The sequence below is a fragment of the Artemia sp. Qi Xiang Cuo genome, chromosome 2, assembly GCF_049724085.1.
Source record: "Artemia sp. Qi Xiang Cuo chromosome 2, ASM4972408v1, whole genome shotgun sequence".
In the NCBI taxonomy this organism is placed as follows: Eukaryota; Metazoa; Arthropoda; class Branchiopoda; order Anostraca; family Artemiidae; genus Artemia; species Artemia sp. Qi Xiang Cuo.
The window spans coordinates 23532364-23555755 of NC_142795.1; the positions used below are offsets into that span (position 1 = coordinate 23532364).

The 23392-nt window shown below is 30.7% G+C and overlaps 2 protein-coding genes across 2 annotated transcripts in view; one reads left to right on the top strand and one right to left on the bottom strand.

The window, feature by feature from the left end:
- The window catches only part of Liprin-beta (liprin-beta 1), a 622086-nt gene that overhangs the window by 252830 nt on the left and 345864 nt on the right, over positions 1-23392 (bottom strand). The gene's annotated exons all lie outside the window — the stretch shown is intronic.
- Positions 1-23392, top strand: part of LOC148955020 (dynein axonemal heavy chain 10-like) — a 146527-nt gene that overhangs the window by 108854 nt on the left and 14281 nt on the right. The window contains exons 9-11 of the mRNA XM_089099722.1: positions 2612-2773; positions 5650-5991; positions 6552-6675. Of these exons, the coding sequence (XP_088955848.1) occupies positions 2612-2773; positions 5650-5991; positions 6552-6675 (628 nt within the window). The remainder of the gene's footprint in view (positions 1-2611; positions 2774-5649; positions 5992-6551; positions 6676-23392) is intronic.

The window sequence follows — 23392 nt, forward strand, 5'->3', positions numbered from 1 at the left end:
CCCTGAGTACTTCTGACATTTATTTTCCCAGAATTCTGCTTACCATGAATATTAGACGAGAAACGTCGATCATCTGGCTCGTGAAATCTAAAATTCAACGAGGTCGGGTTTTGTTATTAGAACCAGTAAAGTTTCAGTGTGAAATAGTCACCCAGGCAGTACTTGAGCAGTCGGTAGCTTAATTTTAAATAAAAGAAAGTTGAAGAGAGAAGGGAGGCTAGTAGCTTGTGACGAGAAAAAAAAAATCAAACTTTTTTTTCACGATTATTTATTTCTTCTTTTTTGTGACAAAATAATAAATTAGTTTTTAATGTTATTGCTTATTGAATATTTTATATGCTAAATGGTGGTTAGAAGATGCAGCCACCCACAAGACTTGTGTCTTTTATGTGGATCTTGAGTTTCTTATATAATGTAGCCATGAGGTATTTTTTTTATGAAGTAATAAATTTTTGCATCTGAATCTGAAGTGTGTATTTAAATTTTAATCCGGTGTAAATGCTCAATTCCTATGACAATATTTTTTCACTTCTGTTAACTAAATATTAATGAGCTTTTATTTACCATATTTGTTTTCTTGCTAATTAATTTCTAACACACTTTTATGCATACTAATTTACAATAAACTTTTTCTTCGCCAAGTTTTTTCTTATACTAACTAGTTTTCTATCACAATTTTTTTTCGCAAAAACCTTCAGGTGAATAAGAGACAAACTTTTTACTGTCTTAATCCTTCTCCATCTGTTAAGGTTTCAACTCCATTTTCCCAAGCAGTTTTGAAGAAATAGCTGATATGCTATTTTTATTATCTGAAGACATATCCTGTCTTCAGATTTGCTTCATTATGAATAGATTCTAAGTTCTAAACACATTTTTAGATCCATCAGATATAATTGTTGCAGATAAGCTATTTTGATTTTCTGGGTATGAGTTAATATCTTCTGACTTAAATTGCTGCTTGACCATGACTAGATTATACATTCCATAGGAGCTAACTATGCTAGACTTTTACGTGAATTGAAAAAAGAAAATTGTTTGTTTCACCTGTTCCGCAAAGAAAAAATTTGAGGTCCTTTTGGCCTCTCCTCTCGTCCCGCAAACACCCTGAAAGCTTCAATTAGATTCCTCCAAGCCTTTCATTCCTCAGATAATGTAGAGGAGATATTTTCTTATTGCATGCAGTCTCTTTTGTTAAAACCCTGCCTCAATCTCCCGATTCAGGACTCAAGGTCCCCTTACCGCCTCCCAACCTTTTTTTAAAGTTTCAAATTGATCCCCAATACTGTCCTCGTTGTATTACGTAGGGATATTTTGATAGCGTTGCTACAGATAGTGTCTTATTATTAAACCTTACTGCTTCATCAAAAATTGGTTCAAGAATAAATTTATTAGATTAGGGGCAATTCTCTCCCCCTCCCTGAATCCAAAGTTCAAGTTTCACTCTACCCTAGGTTGTTATAACTCAAAGCTCATTTGCCCTACCAAAATCCCTGAAAAATTAAGCTTATTCCCCTGATCCATTCCAGAGATATTGCAGATTTGCTATTTTGGTAACGCTGCTGCACATAGTGTATTTTGGCTTACCCCGTTGCTTAACCGTAATTCGATTCTAGATTCCATATGGACAGGCAGTGCAAAAACGCTAAGCTAGATCAGAGGCAAAGCGTTTTAGACATTTTTCACCGAGACGAAACTCAAGTCTTCTTGTCGACTTTTTCTGTGCAATTTTAATAACCTGAACACGCATATTATTTTCCGACTTACTTTTTTCCTTCCACAAAGCCAAATATTTTGTTTCGTCTCTTCCCTGAAAGTTTTTCTTGCTCTCCTATCTCTCCTTAAAAGTTTCAAAAAGTTCCCCATGCCATATGGGGATATTAAAGGTAACATATTTTGAAAACTTAGCAACATATAACTTCTTTTGATTTGGTTTCGGGTGTGTATTCTTAATAATATAGCCTACTCTTTGGAAACTCTGTAGAATCTTGGCCCAGTCATGTATTCCTAAGAATTTGAAAATGATCGAAAATCCAAACCAAAATAACTACTTTATAGACCCAGATGCAAAAAATATAAAAATCTTCTCAGGGAATAATATATAATTGCCATAATTGTAAACCATTGACGCTGTGGCCGTGTGAATCATTTTGACAGCAGGGACATGTTTATTAAACCTGTATATAGCTCCATTCTTGAACCCTATATTGGGTACGGGTGTTATATTGATGTTTTAACCTAGCCTTTAAACTATTTAAAAAAAGATTAACATAACAAAATTTTGGTCCCACATCAAAAGGAATTATGGGGCGCCCGGGGGTTAAAACAGGCACAGGAGGGAGGCTGGTTAACCTTTAATCATTTCTTACTTTAAAAGGGCACCATAACTTTTAATTTTCGATTTAACGAGCCCACTCCTATGTTTCTAGAACCGTATTTTCCACATAAAGTAGTTTTGGAAAAAAATAAATAAAACATGGAAAGCATGTGGCTCTTTACTAAGGGAACACTACTGCCTCTCATTGTGAGTTATGTGTTCTGTCAGTTATGCGTCAATATATATGCTTTCGTTGAATTCTATGTTGCCAGATCTATTCTAATTTGATTGTTTTAGGGTGCTATCATCGTCGCTGATGGACTACTTCAGAATTTTAAACAGCAGCAATCCAGTCATGGTGGTTTTTCTTAGACTTTCAGAGTTTTATCCTCGCGTATATCCATCATTTCAAGAAATATATCAACTTCTTAACGGTATACCTCAAGGATTTATTGAAAGGTTAGTTAGAGTCGACTGAGCACTACATTCAACCTTGAGTGATTGAAGGGTGAAAGGTGTCTAGGTCAGATTCAGCTTATGTTAGTCGATTCAGCATAAAACTACCACTGATATTAGTAACTCAGTGACCACTGAGTGCTGAGTGCAGCCAGTAGGTGACAACAACAGCCAAAGGGCTATAAACTTGATATATGTTGTCTGGTGTATATATTTACTTGAAAAAAATGGGTAGAATTAACACCTCTTGGGAATCTAAATTAGTATCAGCAATAAAAATAAACACATGTAAGGACATACATCATTTTCTGTTTGCTTGTGTGCCTATTTTTACCATCAAACTCTATGTTTTCCCCAGGGGCGTAGCTCCAGTATTTTCATTAGGGGGGGGGAGAGGGTTCCACATCCGCAGAGTCAAGGAGCATGGGTTATATAATAGTTTTTTCTCCAAATTATTAGAATGACAACTGCCCCCCTTGCCCCTCCCAAACGACTCCACTGGTACTCCTCTTACCTCTTGTAGAGTAAAGAAGCTCTTATAATATTTTCACAACAGTCATCTCAAAGCAATAATTGCCATTACCACAATTATAATTAGTATCACCAACGAAAACACCAACATCATTATTAACAGCACCATCAATATTGTCGCAGACATATTAAACCTATTAGGTCTGTATCTAAATTTTGGGTTGGGTGCCAAGTACTTTATCTCCCCCGATAGTTAAAACGAGAGCTTAGGCCTTCATAAATCTAAATCTTGGCTTACATATGATTCATCCTAACTATTTTGAGCTTTCACTTTCTACCTCATTATACCATGGGACCATAATCATAAGGTGTTCATGTGATTTTCTCAGTTTTGCCAGGTAATGAAAATAAGATGTTTTAGTTGTATTTTTGTGTGTGTGTGTGTGTGTGTGTGTGTGTGTGTGTGTGTGTGTGTGTGTGTGTGTGTGTGTGTGTGTGTGTGTGTGTGTGTGTGTTATTAATCTCCTAATGACCACAATAAGAGAGAAGCATTCTATAAAAAAAAAACCTTATATGCCCCCAGGGCATAACTTATAACCTTAGCCCTGAGGGCTGTGGGGGGAGGGGGGGGTTTTGTCGTACTTAAAAACATAATTTTTGGACCCTTCAACTACGTTCAGCAAAATTTCTATATCAAAATGTTGATCGGAAGTGTTAAAAAAAAAAAAAAAAAAAAAAAAAAAAGAGAAGTATGACAATCGGCATTCATACCAAAGCTGTATGAAAAACGGCTTTGGAGCATTGAGTGGGTAATAACGTGACCTCATCATGAAATACAGTAGGTGTGTTTTACCAGATTCTCCTTCTTCTAGAGCTAAACTACTAAAACAAGATTCCCAAACTAGGTCCGGTCTTCCCTTCTTATAAAACAATTACTCATGGGCAAATGCGTTCAGTCAGTAGATTCCTCTGCTAAAGGGATTTGGGGTTCAATTCTTTGGAAAAGGGTTCATATTTTTTCTATGTAGACATACACCTGAAGAATTTATTTAATCTGAGTCTTTATGAGTGAATATATAGCTGCGCAAAGTAAACAAGTACAATTTTTCTTGCTTTTTTTTCTCTTACTCTGGCACTTCACTTGGCAGACTTGTTGGATACGGATCTAATACATTAACTAAGGGTTATTTCCCACGATGAAGCTCATGTAAAGAACACAGATGAATGATATCAGTTTTTTTGTTAATTATCAATGGCTCAAAATAGGATACAAAATTCAATGCAGCCAGATACTAGTTCGTATATTTTGTTAATATTCTATTTAATCTTTACATTGTACAGGAAATTGTTTTCCTTCCTACAGTAACAATTAGGAATAATACTTTTTACAGATTAATTAAAAAACTTTTTCCACAACATAAGTTTTTCAAAGAAAAGTAAAGAACTCCATTAGAATAAAAATGAGCAAAAATAAAATCAAATAATCTACCAAGCGTGAAACTACCACAAATCAGCATCGATAAATAAATGAAACCCAAAACGAACAGAAATTACAATAAATAACCGATTCAAGCTCAAAACGAACAGAAATTAACAGGAGCAGGGCTCAAAACCGATATGCCATCCCAAGGCCAGAACATAATTTGCACTTTACTGAAAAAAATAAATGTTTTTACTTTTATAACTTTAATAAATCAAATAATATGAACATTTTGATTACTAAATATCAGTATGTTTATATTAAACTGACAATACACATTCAATTTGTATTTTTTTGCACTAAAGTGCAAGTTTTGATCTGGCCTTGGGAAGGCATCGGGGTTTTGAGCCCAACTCATGTTAATCTCTGCTCATTATGAGTTTTGCTTGGTTATTTATTGTAATTTCTGTCCGTTTTGGTTTCTATGTTTCTATGACAACTCCTTCGATACGAAGTGCCCTGGTCTAAGACCAAGAAACCAAAAAATAAATCATACATTGTGCCAACATCGTTCTTTACTTAGGCAGCGCAATTGCGCTGCCTATGATTGTGGTTCAAATATATAGCCTCAAGTAATTCAAAGGTTTTAGTGAGTGTATATTCAAGTAGGTTTCAAGCAAGATTTCTCAATAAGCAAGAGGTAGAGGTTTTGGGTAGAATCTTCCTTACTGTGCCTGTAAAAAAGACCCAGCGACTAAAACGTCAATTTGACGTCCTATGCATCAGCAATGGCTCTGGGGGATCTTTACCCTTTTTTTAGAGAGAGACAAAAGGATTACTATGTTTATACTAGCTGTAATTTCCTTCCTACATCGGAAATTACATCCTACTTCGTTTCCTACATCGTACACATTATACACTAAAAAAAGCAGCATCATGAATTCCTTACGTTTTCAGTTTTTAAACATATCAATTTTTATGTTTTCAGGACGAAAAAAATTATTATGCATGAAGTCTGTTACCATCATGATGATTCAGCAGCAGGATCAAAATGGAATTTCTTAGAGAAGCTGGAACAAAATCAGGACATCATTTTGTTCAATGCGAAGATACAGGCAAGGTCTCATGAGCTTGTAGAAGAAGTAGAACACCAAGTGAGGGTATGGCGAATTTATGAGAGTCTTTGGAAATCAGAAAAGCTGGCTACGGTTAGGCTTTTTCGAAAGACGAATCCTAGCATAGAGTCTTGGGATGAAAAGTTTCAATTCTATTTGGATTTGGTTGAAGACATGAGACTTATTTCTCATTATAAATATTGTGGACCAATTCAGTAAGTATTTTTGGGTGTAACAACTAAAAACTTCCTAAATTTGTATTGTTATATATCTGCTTATGTTTATTATGTATAAAGGGGATTCGATATCTTAAAATCCTTTTTACGGTTCCCGGCCTTGTTTGACCATCGTAATGATTTACTAGCCCTTATAATATGAAAAAACATGTAATTTGGTAAATTCTTTGGTGCACTATGCACAAACAATTCAGAAAATAATGTAATAGCAAATACTCACCCCTTGAAACTGAAATATACAAACCATTTGCTGGCACAAATACATAAGAAAACTCCCATCCCCCGAAATAAACCAGAATTTGAGTGCTTGTAATTAAAATTTCTTATATTTTAAAAACAATATGCCTTTTAGACTGTACCCTCTCCAAATCCCCCCTCTATTTGGCAATGACTACTGATATTTGTAGTGGATTTTCCTGTTTTATTTTTTTGTATTTCCAGTGGATTTTTCTTCACTGCACTGATGCCTATTTTACACTCTGGATGTGCTTCCATTTTCTGTGATTATCAATTTCTGTTTTACCAATCCCTTCTTCTAGAATCAACCAAGAGGACATGGTTCAACAGTCTATTGATCACTGCAAGGAATGGATTAAAGTTCTTGGAAATTCGTTTCAACAAGTTGTCATAGAAAAGTGTATGAAGTATATGGAAAATAGAAAGGTTAGTGGTAGTTCTAGCCTCTCTTGCGCCCTGGACAAACTCTTGATTAGCGCTCCTCCCTTCCCCTGTCATCCATAGGACTTGCAGGCAAAATTTTAACAGAATTTTCCTTATTAACGAAACTATTTTTAATCTTTTAGTCAATTAATCATTTACTTTTTCATTATTTTTTAGTTTATAATTTAAATTATTTTTTTAATTATTTTAATTTAATTGTTTTACTTATTATTATTTGATTATTACTATATAATTTTTTTTATTGTGTTTCTATTTTATTAGTTAAGTAATAATTTATTAATTATTTTCGTTTATTAACTACATCCTTTAGTTTATTTTAATAGAGTAAAATTTCTAAATTACAAAATGATTGTAACGGTTAGATTGCTTATTTGAAATTTGGCACCTTTAAACTTTCTACGCCCGGGGCAAGTTATATCCCTCTGTCCCTTCCCCCCTTCCCCTAAAACCACCTCTGAAAAAGGCTAGAAGTACATTTTAGTATTATATAATTAAATTTGTTCAATAAACCGAGCAAATGTTTATTTTGCTAGGCAACATAAACTTTAAGTTCCAAAGTGTCAAAATAAATGTATGTTTAGGCCCCCTGAACCCACCAGGACAAATTCATACCTGAAGAATCACAATTTCTTAAGATTTGGCTTTTGGTTACTTAAAAATTATAAATATAAAAGGGCAGTATCTTATTTTACCAGTGTTGTCAAGTTAAAGTCTAAAAAAATAAGAAATCTAACTACTTAAATTGCCGCCACTTTCCCTCTGCTAGACTGCAAACACCAATAACCTAATGATTCCCAAAAACAACTAGACCTTCAAAAGATAGCTACACATTATTAACCTCTATGCTCTCACATGTTCTTAGATTATTTTTGGTTGGTTTCTAACTCACGCCACTTTTTTTTTAATTTGGTGCGAGCTAATACTATAAACAGCATAACTGCACAGGAAGTTAAGTGGCGTAAAATCAAATTTGTATAGCAATTTAATTACATCCTCATTAGCACAGCCAATTAGCAGAGAGTACTAAGTTTCATGGCAATCACCTTTACGGAAACCTCATATCCTCAATTTTTTTTTTCTCAAATGGTTCCTTTAACCAAGGAACGTACAGTTTTGAGCTTGAAGTGGTTCATAAGAAAAATATGTGCTTTTTGACCCAATAGTAGGGAAGTGTTTTTTTTTCTTTATTTCATATTGCATTCGAGCTCCTTAGAGAAAACAAATACGAGTTTCAAACAAGTCTAACATTATGATTTTTTTTACATTAGCTTTATGGAGGGTCTATACCCACCCACTTTGCTATATTTTTCAGTTTTCTAAATCTTCTCCTCGAATTCCCTTTATTTTGATGTAAGGGGTAATTACTTCTTTTTCGTGATATTCATCTCTCAATATTTCCATATCCTATAGTTTAGCAACTTAATTAAATGTCTATTATCATTGGCAGCGCAATAGCGCTGCCTAAGTAATCCTATTTTTAGCTGCCTAGGTAACGATGTGGACAATTTTTTTTTTTTCAAACAAGGCACTTCGCATACAAGGATTGGTCATAGAAACTTCAAAAGAGGCTCAATCAATTAGAAAATGAAGGCTCTGATGCCCTTTTTGAGAGCCAAAAGTACCTGGAGGGTGTCCAGCCCCTCCCTCCCAGTCTACCATTTTCCCAAAAACACCAAATCAAAATTTTGAGATTGTCTTTTTGTTCAGCATAGTTGAAAGGCCCATTAGCTACGTCTTTGGGGACGACACCCCCCACAACCCTCAGGGCAAGGGCTATAAGTTATACTAGTTGCTCATTACTAACATGTAAGGTTTAGAGTGAGGGGGTGCTCGTATAAACTTCGGAGGGGGCTCATTGAATTGGAAATCAGAATCTCTAGTACCCTTTTTAAGAGTCAGAAGTGATCGAAGGGCAACTAACCTCCCTCCCCCACATCCTCTTTTCCCTAAATGTTGCCTATAGAAACTTTGATATAGCAATTTTATTCAAAATAATTCACAGATCTTATAACAAGACCTTTGGGAATAAAAAAAAAACAGAGTCTGGGAGCAAGGGTTGTCAGTTATACCCCAGGGTATATAGGGTTTTCATGGAAGGGGTGGTCATGTAAAATTTAGAGGAGGCTCATTTAATCGGAAATTGAAAGTTCTAGCTTATTTTTAAGAGTCAAAAGTGAAGGAGGGCAACTATCCCCCCTCTCAAAGCCCTCTTTTCCTCAAACGCATCTGATTGAAACTATGAAACTGCCAACTTTACTAAAAAATAGTCCAAGAAATATACAGTAATGCCTCTAGAGTTGACACAAACACCCAGAGCCAGGGGGCAAGAGTTGAATAAATACACTTAGCTTTAGTAGCAGTAATAGCAGAACTGGTAGTAATAGTAGTAACAACAGCAGTAGAAGCAGTAGAATTAATAGTAGTTGCCTTAGCTTCAGTATCTTTAGTAGTAGTTGTTGTAGCAATAAATGTAACAGTAGTAGTAATAGTATTAGTACCAGTAATAGTATGAGCAGAAGCAGTAGCATTAGGATGCAAATATTGTCTTTTGGTTTGTTCCACATCCCCCACAACAAGGCCTGTAAGTTCCAACTTCAGACACACAACTGTTCCTAAGATTTTGCTGGTATGCCCGTTTGATAGCCTGCATACAGATGGCGTGTTTTTTTAAGTTAGAATTCCCCCCTAGAGATCCCCTAAAAATTTCCTTAGGCATAGTTGTAATAGTAGTCATAGTAATAGCATTAGTATTAGCAGTACTAATAGTTGTATTAATAGCTATAGCACTAGTATTAATAGCAGCAGTAGTATCAAAAAAATATTACCTTCTGGTCAGGTGAACATTCCTATCATCAAGTCCTGGAAGTTTCAACTTCATACGATTAATCATTGCTATGACATTGCCGATATGCCCTTTTGATAACCTGTATATTCATATACTTTTTGAAATTTTCATCTTTATGTTCTTAGACTTACAAGTACTTGTAATAGAAGTAGTAGGTGGAGTAACAGTAATAGTAGTGGTAGAAATAGTAAGTGCAGCAGTGGTAGTAGTATTAGCAATAGCGTGTCCATGTTGCCTTAATACACTAACTTAATACGCTAAGCCTTACAAGTTGTATTAGTAATTGGAGTAGTTTAGCAGCACCAGCAGTAGTTATTAATAAAAGTAGATGTGGTAGTAGTGTTAGTTGTGGCATGCATATATTTCCTTTTTGTCAATTGATCTTCCCCTTTAAGCATTCTCTGGAATTTTCAAAGTGTGCTTTGATTTACTTCAAATTCCTCTTCAATATTTTGTCCAGTTTTTAACTTCATACAAGTAGCCGTAATTAAACTAGCATTACAGTAGTAGTGGTGGCAGTAGGAACCGAAGTAGCAGTAATAGTCGTAGGAGAAGTATTAATAGCATTAGCAGCTGGTATATGTTACCGTCTTGTACCACATGATATCACTGAAGTTTCCTCCTGGTACAGTAAGCCGTTCCAAAAATATTGCTGATACGCCCGTATGAGCAATCTGCATCCACATAGTACGTTTTGATTTTGCTCAAATTTCCCCGCAATGTTTCCTCAGATGCTTATTTCAATATCCTTAGCCTTCGTAGTACTCCATACAGAAGCAGTAGTATTAGTGGCAGTAGTGATAATAGTAGGAATAGTTGTGGTAGCAGTAGTAGTAGTGGTAGGTATAGTTGTAGCAGTAGCAGTAGTATTAGTAGTATTTGTAGCAGTATTAGTATTACTAGTAGTAGCAGTAGTAGAAGTAATAGCAGTAGTTGTAGTTGTAGTAGTAGTAGTAGTAGTAGTGGTAGTAGTAGTAGTAGCAGTAGTAGTAGTAGTAGTAGTAGTAGTAGTAGTAGTAGTAGTAGTAGCAGTAGTAGTAGCGTGGAAATATTGTCTTTTTGGTCAATTGATAATCTCACTTATCATTTATTGAAAGTTCCAACTTAATAAACTTAGTCCTTCCTGAGTTATAACCTTTTGATGACCCGTATGCCCATAACTTATATTGATTTAGCTCAAAACACCCATCAGCATTCTGAATGCCCTTCGTCTCTTGGAAAAGTAAAGGCAAAACATGTCCACCTTTGTCAACAACATATAACATATATCAACAATGAACGAATTGTCTAGCTTACGGCCGGCTGTAGGGGATTTGACCTCCCCAAAGACATATTACTGCACTTTTCAACAATTTATAACAAAATAACTGTCTAAAAACTTTGATTGGATGTGAGTGAGGAAATGATGAGCGTGGGGGGGGACTGGTTGCCTAATAAGAACTTTTGACTCTTAAAATGGGCACTAGAACTTCCGATTTTTCTAATCAAATGAGCCCTATCTAAAAATTTACAAACTACCCGTTCCATAAAAACCTTATATGTCACCAGAGCATAAATTACAACCCTTGCTCCTACGTTCTGGGGGACTTAGTCAACCCTGCAGGTATTGTTATATGTTCTTTGGACTATTTGTAACAAAAAGGACTATCTAACAATTTTAATCTGATGTGTTTGGCTAAAAGGGTGCTAAGGAGGGGGGGGCTAGTTGCCCTTCATCAATTTAGACTCTTAAAAGAGAACTAGAATTTTCAATTTCGACCAAATGAGCCCTCTGTAAAGTCTATACGACAAATACTTCCTTAAAAACCTAACATACCCCTGGGGCATAACTTCAACCCTTTTCTCCAGGCTATGTGGGTTTGTTTCAACCATGAAGGCCTATTTTGGAATTTTTTAAACAGAATAGCTATCTTAAAGTTTCGATTGAATGTATTTGGGGAAAAAAGGACATCGAAGGGTTAATTGTCCTCCAACTACTTTTGAGTCTTAAAAAGGGGCACGGGAACTTTTAATTTTCAATCGATGAGCTCCTTCCGAAGTTTACATGACCACTCCATCCATAAATAACCTTATATGTTAATAATGAGCAACTAGTATAACTTGTAGTCCTTGCCAACCTCAAACACATAATTACTGGACCTTTTAATCATGTTGAGCAAAATGGTTATCTCAGAATTTTGATTGGATATGCTTGACGAATTGGTGGGTGTGGGGAGGGGATGGCTGGTTGTCCACCAATAACTTTGGACTCTTGAAAGGGGCCACTAGAATTTCAATCAAATGAGCCCCTTTCGAAGTTTCTACGACAACTCATTCTAAACGAAGTGCCTTGGTCAGAAATAAATAAACACTACATTGTGGCAGCACTCCTCTACTTAGGCAGCAATATTGTACACTGCCTTTGATCAATTTTTGGGAATATAATATTCAAATGGTGGTTTTGAATATAATATTCAAAAGGAAAAATGGTGCTCCCGCACCATTTTTCCTTCCTTGTTTCCTTTATTAGTTTCCTTGTTTCCTTTTTTAATTAGTTTCCTTGTTCCAAAAGAATTAGGACAGAAAAATCCCCTATTACATGCAATTTTTAATTAACCTGTTTATCTAACTATGCTAACCTTTGATTCAGTGACTAGCTTCAGGTGCTGAACCAAGGAGCAGGAATTAATATCTTAACTTCCTTCACTTACACCAAGCCTGAATAAGGGTTTGATACCTCCCTCTTTATTGCAGAAAAATGTTTCTGACATGTATTTCAAAACTTCATTGAACAAGCATATTAGCTATTATAAAGGAAGAACACCGGGTCATTTTGAAGGGGCGGGGGAGCGAATTCCTTAAAAAGAACATTTTAATGCCAATGCATTTTACTCTCGTTTAACCTTCAGAGAAATGTTAGGGAACTGATATCTGTTCTCTCTTGGTTAGAGGGCGAGTAATTTGCTTTTTTTTATTAAGGCTAGAATGGGTTAATAGTACTTTTCCTACTGTGGCAATCTTTTCTATGGAGCATAAAATATTACAATCACGAATATACCAGAAAAGAGATGGAAAAGACAAAACGGGGCATCATGAGTATCCACAGTTAATTTAGTCAAGGGGAAAGGGTTGACAAATTTTACCAGGATCTTTGTTTTCAGCAGTTTGAAATTGTAGTATTTCACTTTTTCTGCTTATATACGGTGTTTCAATTTATTTAAACATGTGTGTTCAATGTACTTAAGCATCAGACAACCCTTTTCTAGAGGTTGCGAAGGATTCGGTGACGTAAAAGATCAAAAGTCGCACAGAATTTCAAACCATACAAACAGTGATATTTTAAAGGTTTTTAAAGGTTAAATATTTTAAAAAATAAATATTCTACGTATATTTTTAAAGGCTTATATATGTTAAAGGTCTTTAAAGGTTTAAAGATTTTCTTCTGAATAGAAAAATAAAACAAAAAGAAGAATAAAAGAACTGCTTTTCTACTTTAGCAATTGAGAAAAAAAAAATAAAGCTCTTGAACAATAGCCCAACCATAAAACAAAAAAAAATATCAGAATTCATGCAAAATAATCATTAATAAATTTAAACCGTCATAAAATTAAAAGCAAAACCCCCTCAAATATAATGAAATATTCCCAGGTAAGCCTCTGCCATGAGGGCTCCTCAGAGCAATACACTTTTGCCTAAATGGGTTACCCCGCATTAAATTCCTTACCAGGCAAAATGGCGCACCTACCTTAAGTTCTATAAGGTATACCTGTGAAAGGTAGTGCTTGTGAAATACATTCCTATCATTAAAATTATCAAAAAAATACGTACAAAATGAAAGTATATATATATCCGTTTTTGAATACAGCAAGCAAATGAATCCAAAAAACAAATCTGGAACAGTCCCACGTTTCACGAGCGGGAGATGGGGTGTAAAATAAACTAATTTATTGATTTCTGGAATAAATCATAAAATATAAGCCCTTCAAGCTGTCCTAGAAACACCATAGTATTATATAAAACAATCCCAAAAGAAAAGAAAAAAAGGGGAGAAATTACATTAAAATATCCTTCAACATTTCACGAAAGTTTTTTGCATATTTACCTAAAAGTTCATTATACTGAAAACTAAACTTTTTAATTGCCAAGTTATTTTATTAGCAGTAAAACCTGTTAAGATCAGTTTATGGCTAAGCATTCGAGACCTATTTTTAAAATTCGTATAATTACTGCAAACTCTTGCATATCTAAATAGTTGTGAATGAAAAGCTGAGTGTGTGATATTTGAATCTATATCACAGGCAGCGAATAGCGTTGCCTAAGTAAAGAACGATGTTGGCACAATGTATTATTATTATTATTAAATTTTTTTTGGTTTTAGACCAAAGCATTTCGTATAGAAGCAGTTGTCGTAGAAACTTCGAAAAGGGCCCATTATATTGGAAATTGAAGAGGCTAGTGTCCTTTTTAATAGTCGAAAGCTATTTGAGGGTAACCGACCCGCCTCCCACGCCCATCATTTCTCCTGGTACATCCAGTCGATATTTTGAGATTGCTATTTTGTTCGGCATAGTTGAAAGGTCTGGATATTATGTCTTTGAGAATGACAACCCCCAGAGCCCTCAGGGTAAGGGTTGTAAGTTATGCCCAGGGGGCATGTAAGGTTCGTATAGAAAGGGTGGTTGCAGAATATATTGACTAGGACAGAATACTGGGAATGGTCTGTTAGTCCTAATGCTTGGGGCGCTGTTCCATTGGAAGGAAATTGAACTTTCGAGTCTCAGCGAGGACAAATAATTAAAGAAAAAAAAAGAAAGAATAAAAAGAAACGCTTTGAAAGAAAGAAAAAACACGTTGAACATTCTGGCGAAAAATAAAATCCCAAAAAAGCATTATGTGATAGTGGTGTGAGCGCTGTCATTACGTAAGATGCGTGCTGTCATTACGCAACGTGTGCTGACATTACATAAAGTGTCCGCCGTAATTAAGTTAGAAGAAAAAAAAACAGAAAATGCCTTGAACGTTTCGACGAAAAATGAAATGTCAAAAAAGTTTTATATGACGGTGATGTGTGTGCTGTCATTACATGAGACGTGTACCGTCCTTACATAAGATAAGTGAACTGTCATTGCGTAAGGCGTGCGCTGTCGTTCGTTAAGTCGCAAGGTTACATAAATTGCATCCTCCACATTACACTTGGATACAGGGGCTGTCATGAGAATCTTGCCAGCTTACCACATTGTAGAGATGCGAGGGGTTAGCAGCTCCACTTAGAATTCTCTATTATTGCTACTTGTTTATTATACCGACCACACTCTGATTAATCATATAAAAATACTGAAACACGGGAATCCCGGGAATCTTGCCGGGGCATGTCGTCAGAATCTTGCCAGGGTTGTTGTGACGTCACAGGGCTGTCATAGGAATCACACAAATTTCTGGTACCAGGGATTTTTCTTGACGTCAGAGGGATGTCATAGGAATCTGGGGGAGGGCTGTCATAGAATGTATTATGGCATTACTACTCCTTACGTTCGGTTAAAAAAAACTGTTGTTTTTATTTACTCCTTAGGATTTATTTTCGCATTCTATTTCTTTTGATTCCTGTTTTCATATTTTTGGGGGTTGGGAGTTTATTGATCTAACACAGTAAGATCTTTATTTGAAATAAGGAGTTCTACTCTTCATAACTTTTCTTGATTCTGACTTGGAGTTCGAGTCAGTGCTATCAAAATTGAATTAAACAAAAAAAAATGATTCTCAGATAAGGACCTTTCTGTTCCTAATAGTGTTTTACTGCGTTGATTTTATGTTTTCATTCAAGTGCTAGTTTTTCAGAATTCTACAAATTTAGGAAAATAATACAAGTCAGATTGTTTCAACCAATATTTTGATATACGTTGCATAAGCTGCGAAAAACAATTTTTATTCGCTTTCAGTTTCATCTTCGCTCTTTACTTCCAACACAAAATGTTGTGTTTTTCTAAGTTAATATAAATAAAGGCAAACCAAAAAATGTGTTCAAATATCATTAAAAATTAATATTTCTGAGCTACTACTTTTCATACTCTAGGCTTGTATGAAAATAAGCTAGTTTTAGATAAAACGGACAAATTTCAATATTAGTTTGCTCTCTCATTTGTAAAGCATTTACGTATGTCGTCAAAAGAATCGCGTTTGGTATGTGAGGTAGAACCCCTCTCCCACGTATCCCCAGTGATGTGTTCAACCAGTTATGACCTGTTAAGAAATTTAGTCACAAATTGTACCGATATGCACCAATATTTCTCTGCAATGCCAAATGCTATACTTGTATGAATAGAACGCTAAATGTCTCCTCCCTCCAGCATGATTTATCTATTCGTCTATGCCAGTATCTTTTGTCAATATATTCGGCCAGATTATTAGTTTAAGTTTCTGTCTCCTTGGGTTTCATTTACTCATTGATAGTAATTACTGTTTGTTTAGAGATAATGAAAAAAATTCAAAATAGAAGTTTTTCAAAAATAATTAAAGAGCTAAAATAAATGTAAAACCAGCGTGAATAAATTCCTATAATAACTAAAGCACAAAACGACCAACAAATAATTTTAAAGAATAAATAAAACCCAAAACGACGAACAATTAAAATAAACAGTCGTAGAATACACAGAAACAGAAAATACTAATTTAGATGATAAATAAATGCTAAAACAAGTAAGATTTAAATATAATGTTTCCTATATATAATTCCTATAATAACTATAGCAAAAAAGACCAACAAATAATTTTAAAGAATAAATAAAACCCAAAACGACCAACAATTAAAATAAACAATCGCAGAATACATAGAAACAGAAAGAAATAAATGCTAAAACAAGTAAAATCTAAATATAATGTTTCCTATATATACTTCCTATAATAACTAAAGCACAAAACGGCCAAAAAATAATTTAAAGAATAAATAATAAAGAATAAATAAAACCCAAAACAACCACCAATTAAACTAAACAATCGTAGAATACATAGAAACAGAAAATACTAATTTAGATGATAAATAAATGCTAAGACAAGTAAGATTTAAATATAATGTTTTCTATATAAAATTCCTATAATAACTAAAGCACAAAATGACCAACAAATAATTTTAAAGAATAAATAAAACCCAAAAAGACCAACAATTAAAATAAACAATCGTAGAATACATAGAAACAGAAAATACTAATTTAGATGATAAATAAATGCTAAAACAAGTAAGATTTCAATATAATATCTCCTATATATAATTCCTATAATAACTAAAGCACAAAACGACCAAAAAATAATTTTAAAGAATAAATAAAACCCAAAACGACCAACTATTAACATAAACAATCGTAGAATACATAGAAACAGAAAAAACTAATTTAGATGATAAATAAATGCTAAAACAAGTAAGATTTAAATGTAATGTTTCCTATATATAATTCCTATAATAACTAAAGCACAAAACGACCAACAAATAATTTTAAAGATTAAATAAAACCCAAAACGACCAACAATTAAAATAAACAATCGTAGAATACATAGAAACAGAAAATACTAATTTAGATGATAAATAAATGCTAAAACAAGTAAGATTTAAATATAATGTTTCCTATATATAATTCCTAAAATAACTAAAGCACAAAACGACCAACAAATAATTTTAAAGAATAAATAAAACCCAAAACAATCAACAATTAAACTAAACAATCGTAGAATACATAGAAACAGAAAAAACTAATTTAGATGATAAATAAATGCTAAAACAAGTAAGATTTAAATATAACGTTTTCCTATATATAATTCCTATAATAAATAAAGCACAAAACCACCAACAAATAATTTTAAAGAATAAATAAAACCCAAAACGACCAACAATTAAAATAAACAATCGTAGAATACATAGAAACAGAAAATACTAATTTAGATGATAAATAAATGCTAAAACAAGTAAGATTTAAATATAGTGTTTCCTATATATAATTCCTATAATAGCTAAAGTACAAAATGACCAATAAATAATTTTAAAGAATAAATAAAACCCAAAACGACCAACAATTAAAATAAACAATCGTAGAATACATAGAAACAGAAAATACTAATTTAGATGATAAATAAATGCTAAAAAAAAGTAAGATTTAAATATAACGTTTCCTATGTATAATTCCTATAATAACTAAAGCACAAAACGACCGACAAATAATTTTAAAGAATAAATAAAACCCAAAACAGTCAACAATTAAAACAAACAACCGTAGAATACATAGAAACAGAAAATACTAATTTAGATGATAAATAAATGCTAAAACAAGTAAGATTTAAATATAATGTTTCCTATATATAATACCTATAATAACTAAGGCACAAAACGACCAACAAATAATTTTAAAGAATAAATAACACCCAAAACGACCAACAATTAAAATAAACAATCGTAGAATACATAGAAACAGAAAATACTAATATAGAAGATAAATAAATGCTAAAACAAGGAAGATTTAAATATAATGTTTCCTATATATTGTTCCTATAATAACTAAGGCACAAAACTACCAACAAATAATTTTAAATAATAAATAACACCCAAAACGACCAACAATTAAAATAAACAATCGTAGAATACATAGAAACAGAAAATACTAATATAGAAGATAAATAAATGCTAAAACAAGGAAGATTTAAATATAATGTTTCCTATATATTGTTCCTATAATAACTAAAGCACAAAACGACCAACAAATAACTTTAAAGAATAAATAAAACCCAAAACGACCAACAATTAAAATAAACAATCGTAGAATACATAGAAACAGAAAATACTAATTTAGATGATAAATAAATGATAAAACAAGTAAAATTTAAATATAATGTTATTATAACTAAAGCACAAAACGACCAGCAAATAATTTTAAAGAGTAAATAAAACCAAAAACGACCAACAGTTAAAATAAACAATTGTAGAATGCATAGAAACAGAAGATACTAATTTAGATGATAAATAAATGCTAAAACAAGTAAGATTTAAATATAATGTTTCCTATATATAATTCCTATAATAACTAAAGCACAAAACGACTAACAAATAATTTTAAAGAATAAATAAAACCCAAAACGATCAACAATTAAAATATACAATCGTAGAATACATAGAAACAGAAAATACTAATTTAGATGATAAATAAATGCAAAAACAAGTAAGATTTAAATATAATGTTTCCTATATAAAATTCCTATAATAACTAAAGCACAAAACGACCAACAAATAATTTTAAAGAATAAATAAAACCCAAAACGACCAACAATTAAAATAAACAATCGTAGAATACATAGAAACAGAAAATACTAATTTAGATGATAAATAAATGCTAAGACAAGTAAGATTTAAATATAATATTTCCTATATATAATTTCTATAATAACTAAAGCACAAAACAACCAACAAATAATTTTAAAGAATAAATAAAACCCAAAAAGAGCAACAATTAAAACAAACAATCGTAGAATACATCGAAACAGAAAAAACTAATTTAGATGATGAATAAATGCTAAAACAAGTAAGATTTAAACATAATGTTTCCTATATATAATTCCTAAAATAACTAAAGCACAAAACGACCAACAAATAATTTTAAAGATTAAATAAAACCCAAAACGACCAACAATTAAAATAAACAATCGTAGAATACATAGAAACAGAAAATACTAATTTAGATGATAAATAAATGCTAAAACAAGTAAGATTTAAATATAATGTTTCCTGTATATAATTCCTATAATAAATAAAACCCAAAATGACCAACAATTAAAATAAACAATCGTAGAATACATAGAAACAGAAAAAATAATTTAGATGATAAATAAATGCTAAAACAAGTAATATTTAAATGTAATGTTTCATATATATAATTCCTACAATAACCTAAGCACAAAACGACCAACAAATAATTTTAAAGATTAAATAAAACACAAAACTTCCAACAATTAAAATAAACAATCGTAGAATAAATAGAAACAGAAAATACTAATTTAGATGATAAATAAATGCTAAAACAAGTAAGATTTAAATATAATGTTTCCTATATATAATTCCTTTAATAACTAAAGCACAAAACGACCAACAAATAATTTTAAAGAATAAATAAAACTCAAAACAATCAACAATTAAAATAAACAATCGTAGAATACATAGAAACAGAAAAAACTAATTTAGATGATAAATAAATGCTAAAACAATTAAGATTTAAATATAACGTTTTCTTATATATAATTCCTATAATAAATAAAACCCAAAACGACCAGCAATTAAAATAAACTATCGTAGAATACATAGAAATAGAAAATACTAATATAGAAGATAAAAAAATGATAAAACAAGTAATATTTAAATATAATGTTTCCTATATATAGTTCATATAATAAATAAAGCACAAAACGACCAACAAATAACTTTAAATAATAAATAAAACCCAAAACCACCAAAAAATAAAATAAACAATCTTAGAATAAATATAAACAGAAAAAACTAATTTATATTATAAATAAATGCTAACAAAAGTAAAATTTAAATATAATGTTATAATAACTAAGGCACAAAACGACCAACAAATAATTTTAAAAAATAAATAAAACCAAAAACGACCAACAATTAAAATAAACAATCTTAGAATACAAAGAAACAGAAAATACTAATTTAGATGATAAATAAATGCTAAAACAAGTAAGATTTAAATATAATGTTTCCTATATATAAATCCTATAATAACTAAAGCACAAAACAACCAACAAATAATTTTAAAGAATAAATAAAACCCAAAACGATCAACAATTAAAATAAACAATAGTAGAATACATAGAAACAGAAAATACTAATTTAGATGATAAATAAATGCAAAAACAAGTAAGATTTAAATATAATGTTTCCTATATATAATTCCTATAATAACTAAAGCACAAAACGACCAACAAATAATTTCAAAGAATAAATAAAACCCAAAACGAGCAACAATTAAAACAAACAATCGTAGAATACATAGAAACAGAAAAAAATAATTTAGATGATAAATAAATGCTCAAACAAGTAAGATTTAAATATAATGTTTCCTATATATAATTCCTACAATAACTAAAGCACAAAACGACCAACAAATAATTTTAAAGATTAAATAAAACCCAAAACGTCCAACAATTAAAATAAACAATCGTAGAATACATAGAAACAGAAAATACTAATTTAGATGATAAATAAATGCTAAAACAAGTAAGATTTAAATATAATGTTTCCTATATATAATTCCTATAATAAATAAAACCCAAAACGACCAACAATTAAAATAAAAAATCGTAGAATACATAGAAACAGAAAAAACTAATTTAGATGATAAATAAATGCTAAAACAAGTAAGATTTAAATATAATGTTTCCTATATATAATTCCTAAAATAACCAAAGCACAAAACGACCAACAAATAATTTTAAAGATTAAATAAAAGCCAAAACGACCAACAATTAAAATAAACAATCGTAGAATACATAGAAACAGAAAATACTAATTTAGATGATAAATAAATGCTAAAACAAGTAATATTTAAATATAATGTTTCCTATATATAATTCCTTTAATAACTAAAGCACAAAACGACCAACAAATAATTTTAAAGAATAAATAAAACCCAAAACAATCAACAATTAAAGTAAACAATCGTAGAATACATAGAAACAGAAAAAACTAATTTAGATGATAGATAAATGCTAAAACAAGTAAGATTTAAATATAACGTTTTCCTATATTTCATTCCTATTATAAATAAAACCCAAAACGACCAACAATTAAAATAAACAATCGTAGAATACATAGAAACAGAAAATACTAATATAGAAGATAAATAAATGCTAAAACAAGTAAGATTTAAATATAATGTTTCCTAAATATAGTTCCTATAATAACTAAAGCACATAACGACAAACCAATAACTTTAAAGAATAAATAAAACCCAAAACGACCAACAATTAAAATAAACAATCGTAGAATACATAGAAACAGAAAATACTAATTTAGATGATAAATAAATGCTAACACAAGTAAAATTTAAATATAATGTTATTATAACTAAAGCACAAAACGACCAACAAATAATTTTAAAAAATAAATAAAACCAAAAACGACCAACAATTAAAATAAACAATCTTAGAATACATAGAAACAGAAAATACTAATTTAGATTATAAATAAATTATAAAACAATTAATATTTAAATATAATTTTTCATATATATAATTCATATAATAACTAAATCACAAAACAACCAACAAATAATTTTAAAGAATAAATAAAACCCAAAACGACCAACAATTAAAATAAACAATCAGAGAATACATACAAACAGAAAATACTAATTTAGATGATAAATAAATGCTAAAACAAGTAAGATTTAAATATAATGTTTCCTATATATAATTCCTATAATAACTAAAGCACAAAATGACCAACTAATAATTTTAAAGAATAAATAAAACTCAAAACGACCAACAATTAAAATAAACAATCGTAGAATACATAGAAACAGAAAATACTAATTTAGATGATAAATAAATGCTAAAACAAGTAAGATTTAAATATAATGTTTCCTATATATAATTCATATAATAACTAAAGCACAAAACGACCGAAAAATAATTTTAAAGAATAAATAAAACCCAAAACGAACAACAATTAAAATAAACAATCGTAGAATACACAGAAACAGAAAATACTAATTTAGATGATAGATAAATGCTAAAGTAAGTAAGATTTAAATATAATGTTTCCTGTATATAATTCCTGTAATAACTAAAGCACAAAACGATCAACAAATAAAATAAACAATCGTAGAATACATAGAAACAGAAAATAATAATTTAGATGATAAATAAATGCTAAAACAAGTAAGATTTAAATATAATGTTTCTTATATGTAATTCCTATAATAACTAAAGCACAAAACAACCAATAAACAATTTTAAAGAATAAATAACTCCCAAAACGACAAACAATTTAAATAAACAATCTTAGGATACATAGAAACAGAAAATACCAATTTAGATGATAAATAAATGCTAAAACAAGTAAAATTTAAATATAATATTTCCTATATATAATTCCTATAATAACTAAAGCACAAACCGACCAACAAATAATTTTAAAGAATAAATAAAACCCAAAATGACCAACAATTAAAATAAACAATCGTAGAATACATAGAAACAGAAAATACTAATTTAGATGATAAATAAATGCTAAAACAAGTAAGATTTAAATATAACGTTTTCTTATATATAATTCCTATAATAAATAACACCCAAAACGAACAACAATTAAAATAAACAATCGTAGAATACATAGAAACAGAAAATACTAATATAGAAGATAAATAAATGCTAAAACAAGGAAGATTTAAATATAATGTTTCCTATATATTGTTCCTATAATAACTAAAGCACAAAACGACCAACCAATAACTTTAAAGAATAAATAAAACCCAAAACCACCAACAATTAAAATAAACAATCTTATAATAAATATAAACATAAAATAATAATTTATATTATAAATAAATGCTAAAAAAATTAAAATTTAAATATAATTTTATAATAACTAAAGCACAAAACGACAAACAAATAATTTTAAAAAATAAATAAAACCAAACACGACCAACAATTAAAATAAACAATCTTAGAATACAAAGAAACAGAAAATACTAATTTAGATTATAAATAAATTATAAAACAATTAATATTTAAATATAATTTTTCATATATATAAATCATATAATAACTAAAGCACAAAACAATCAACAAATAATTTTAAATAATAAATAAAACCCAAAACGACCAACAATT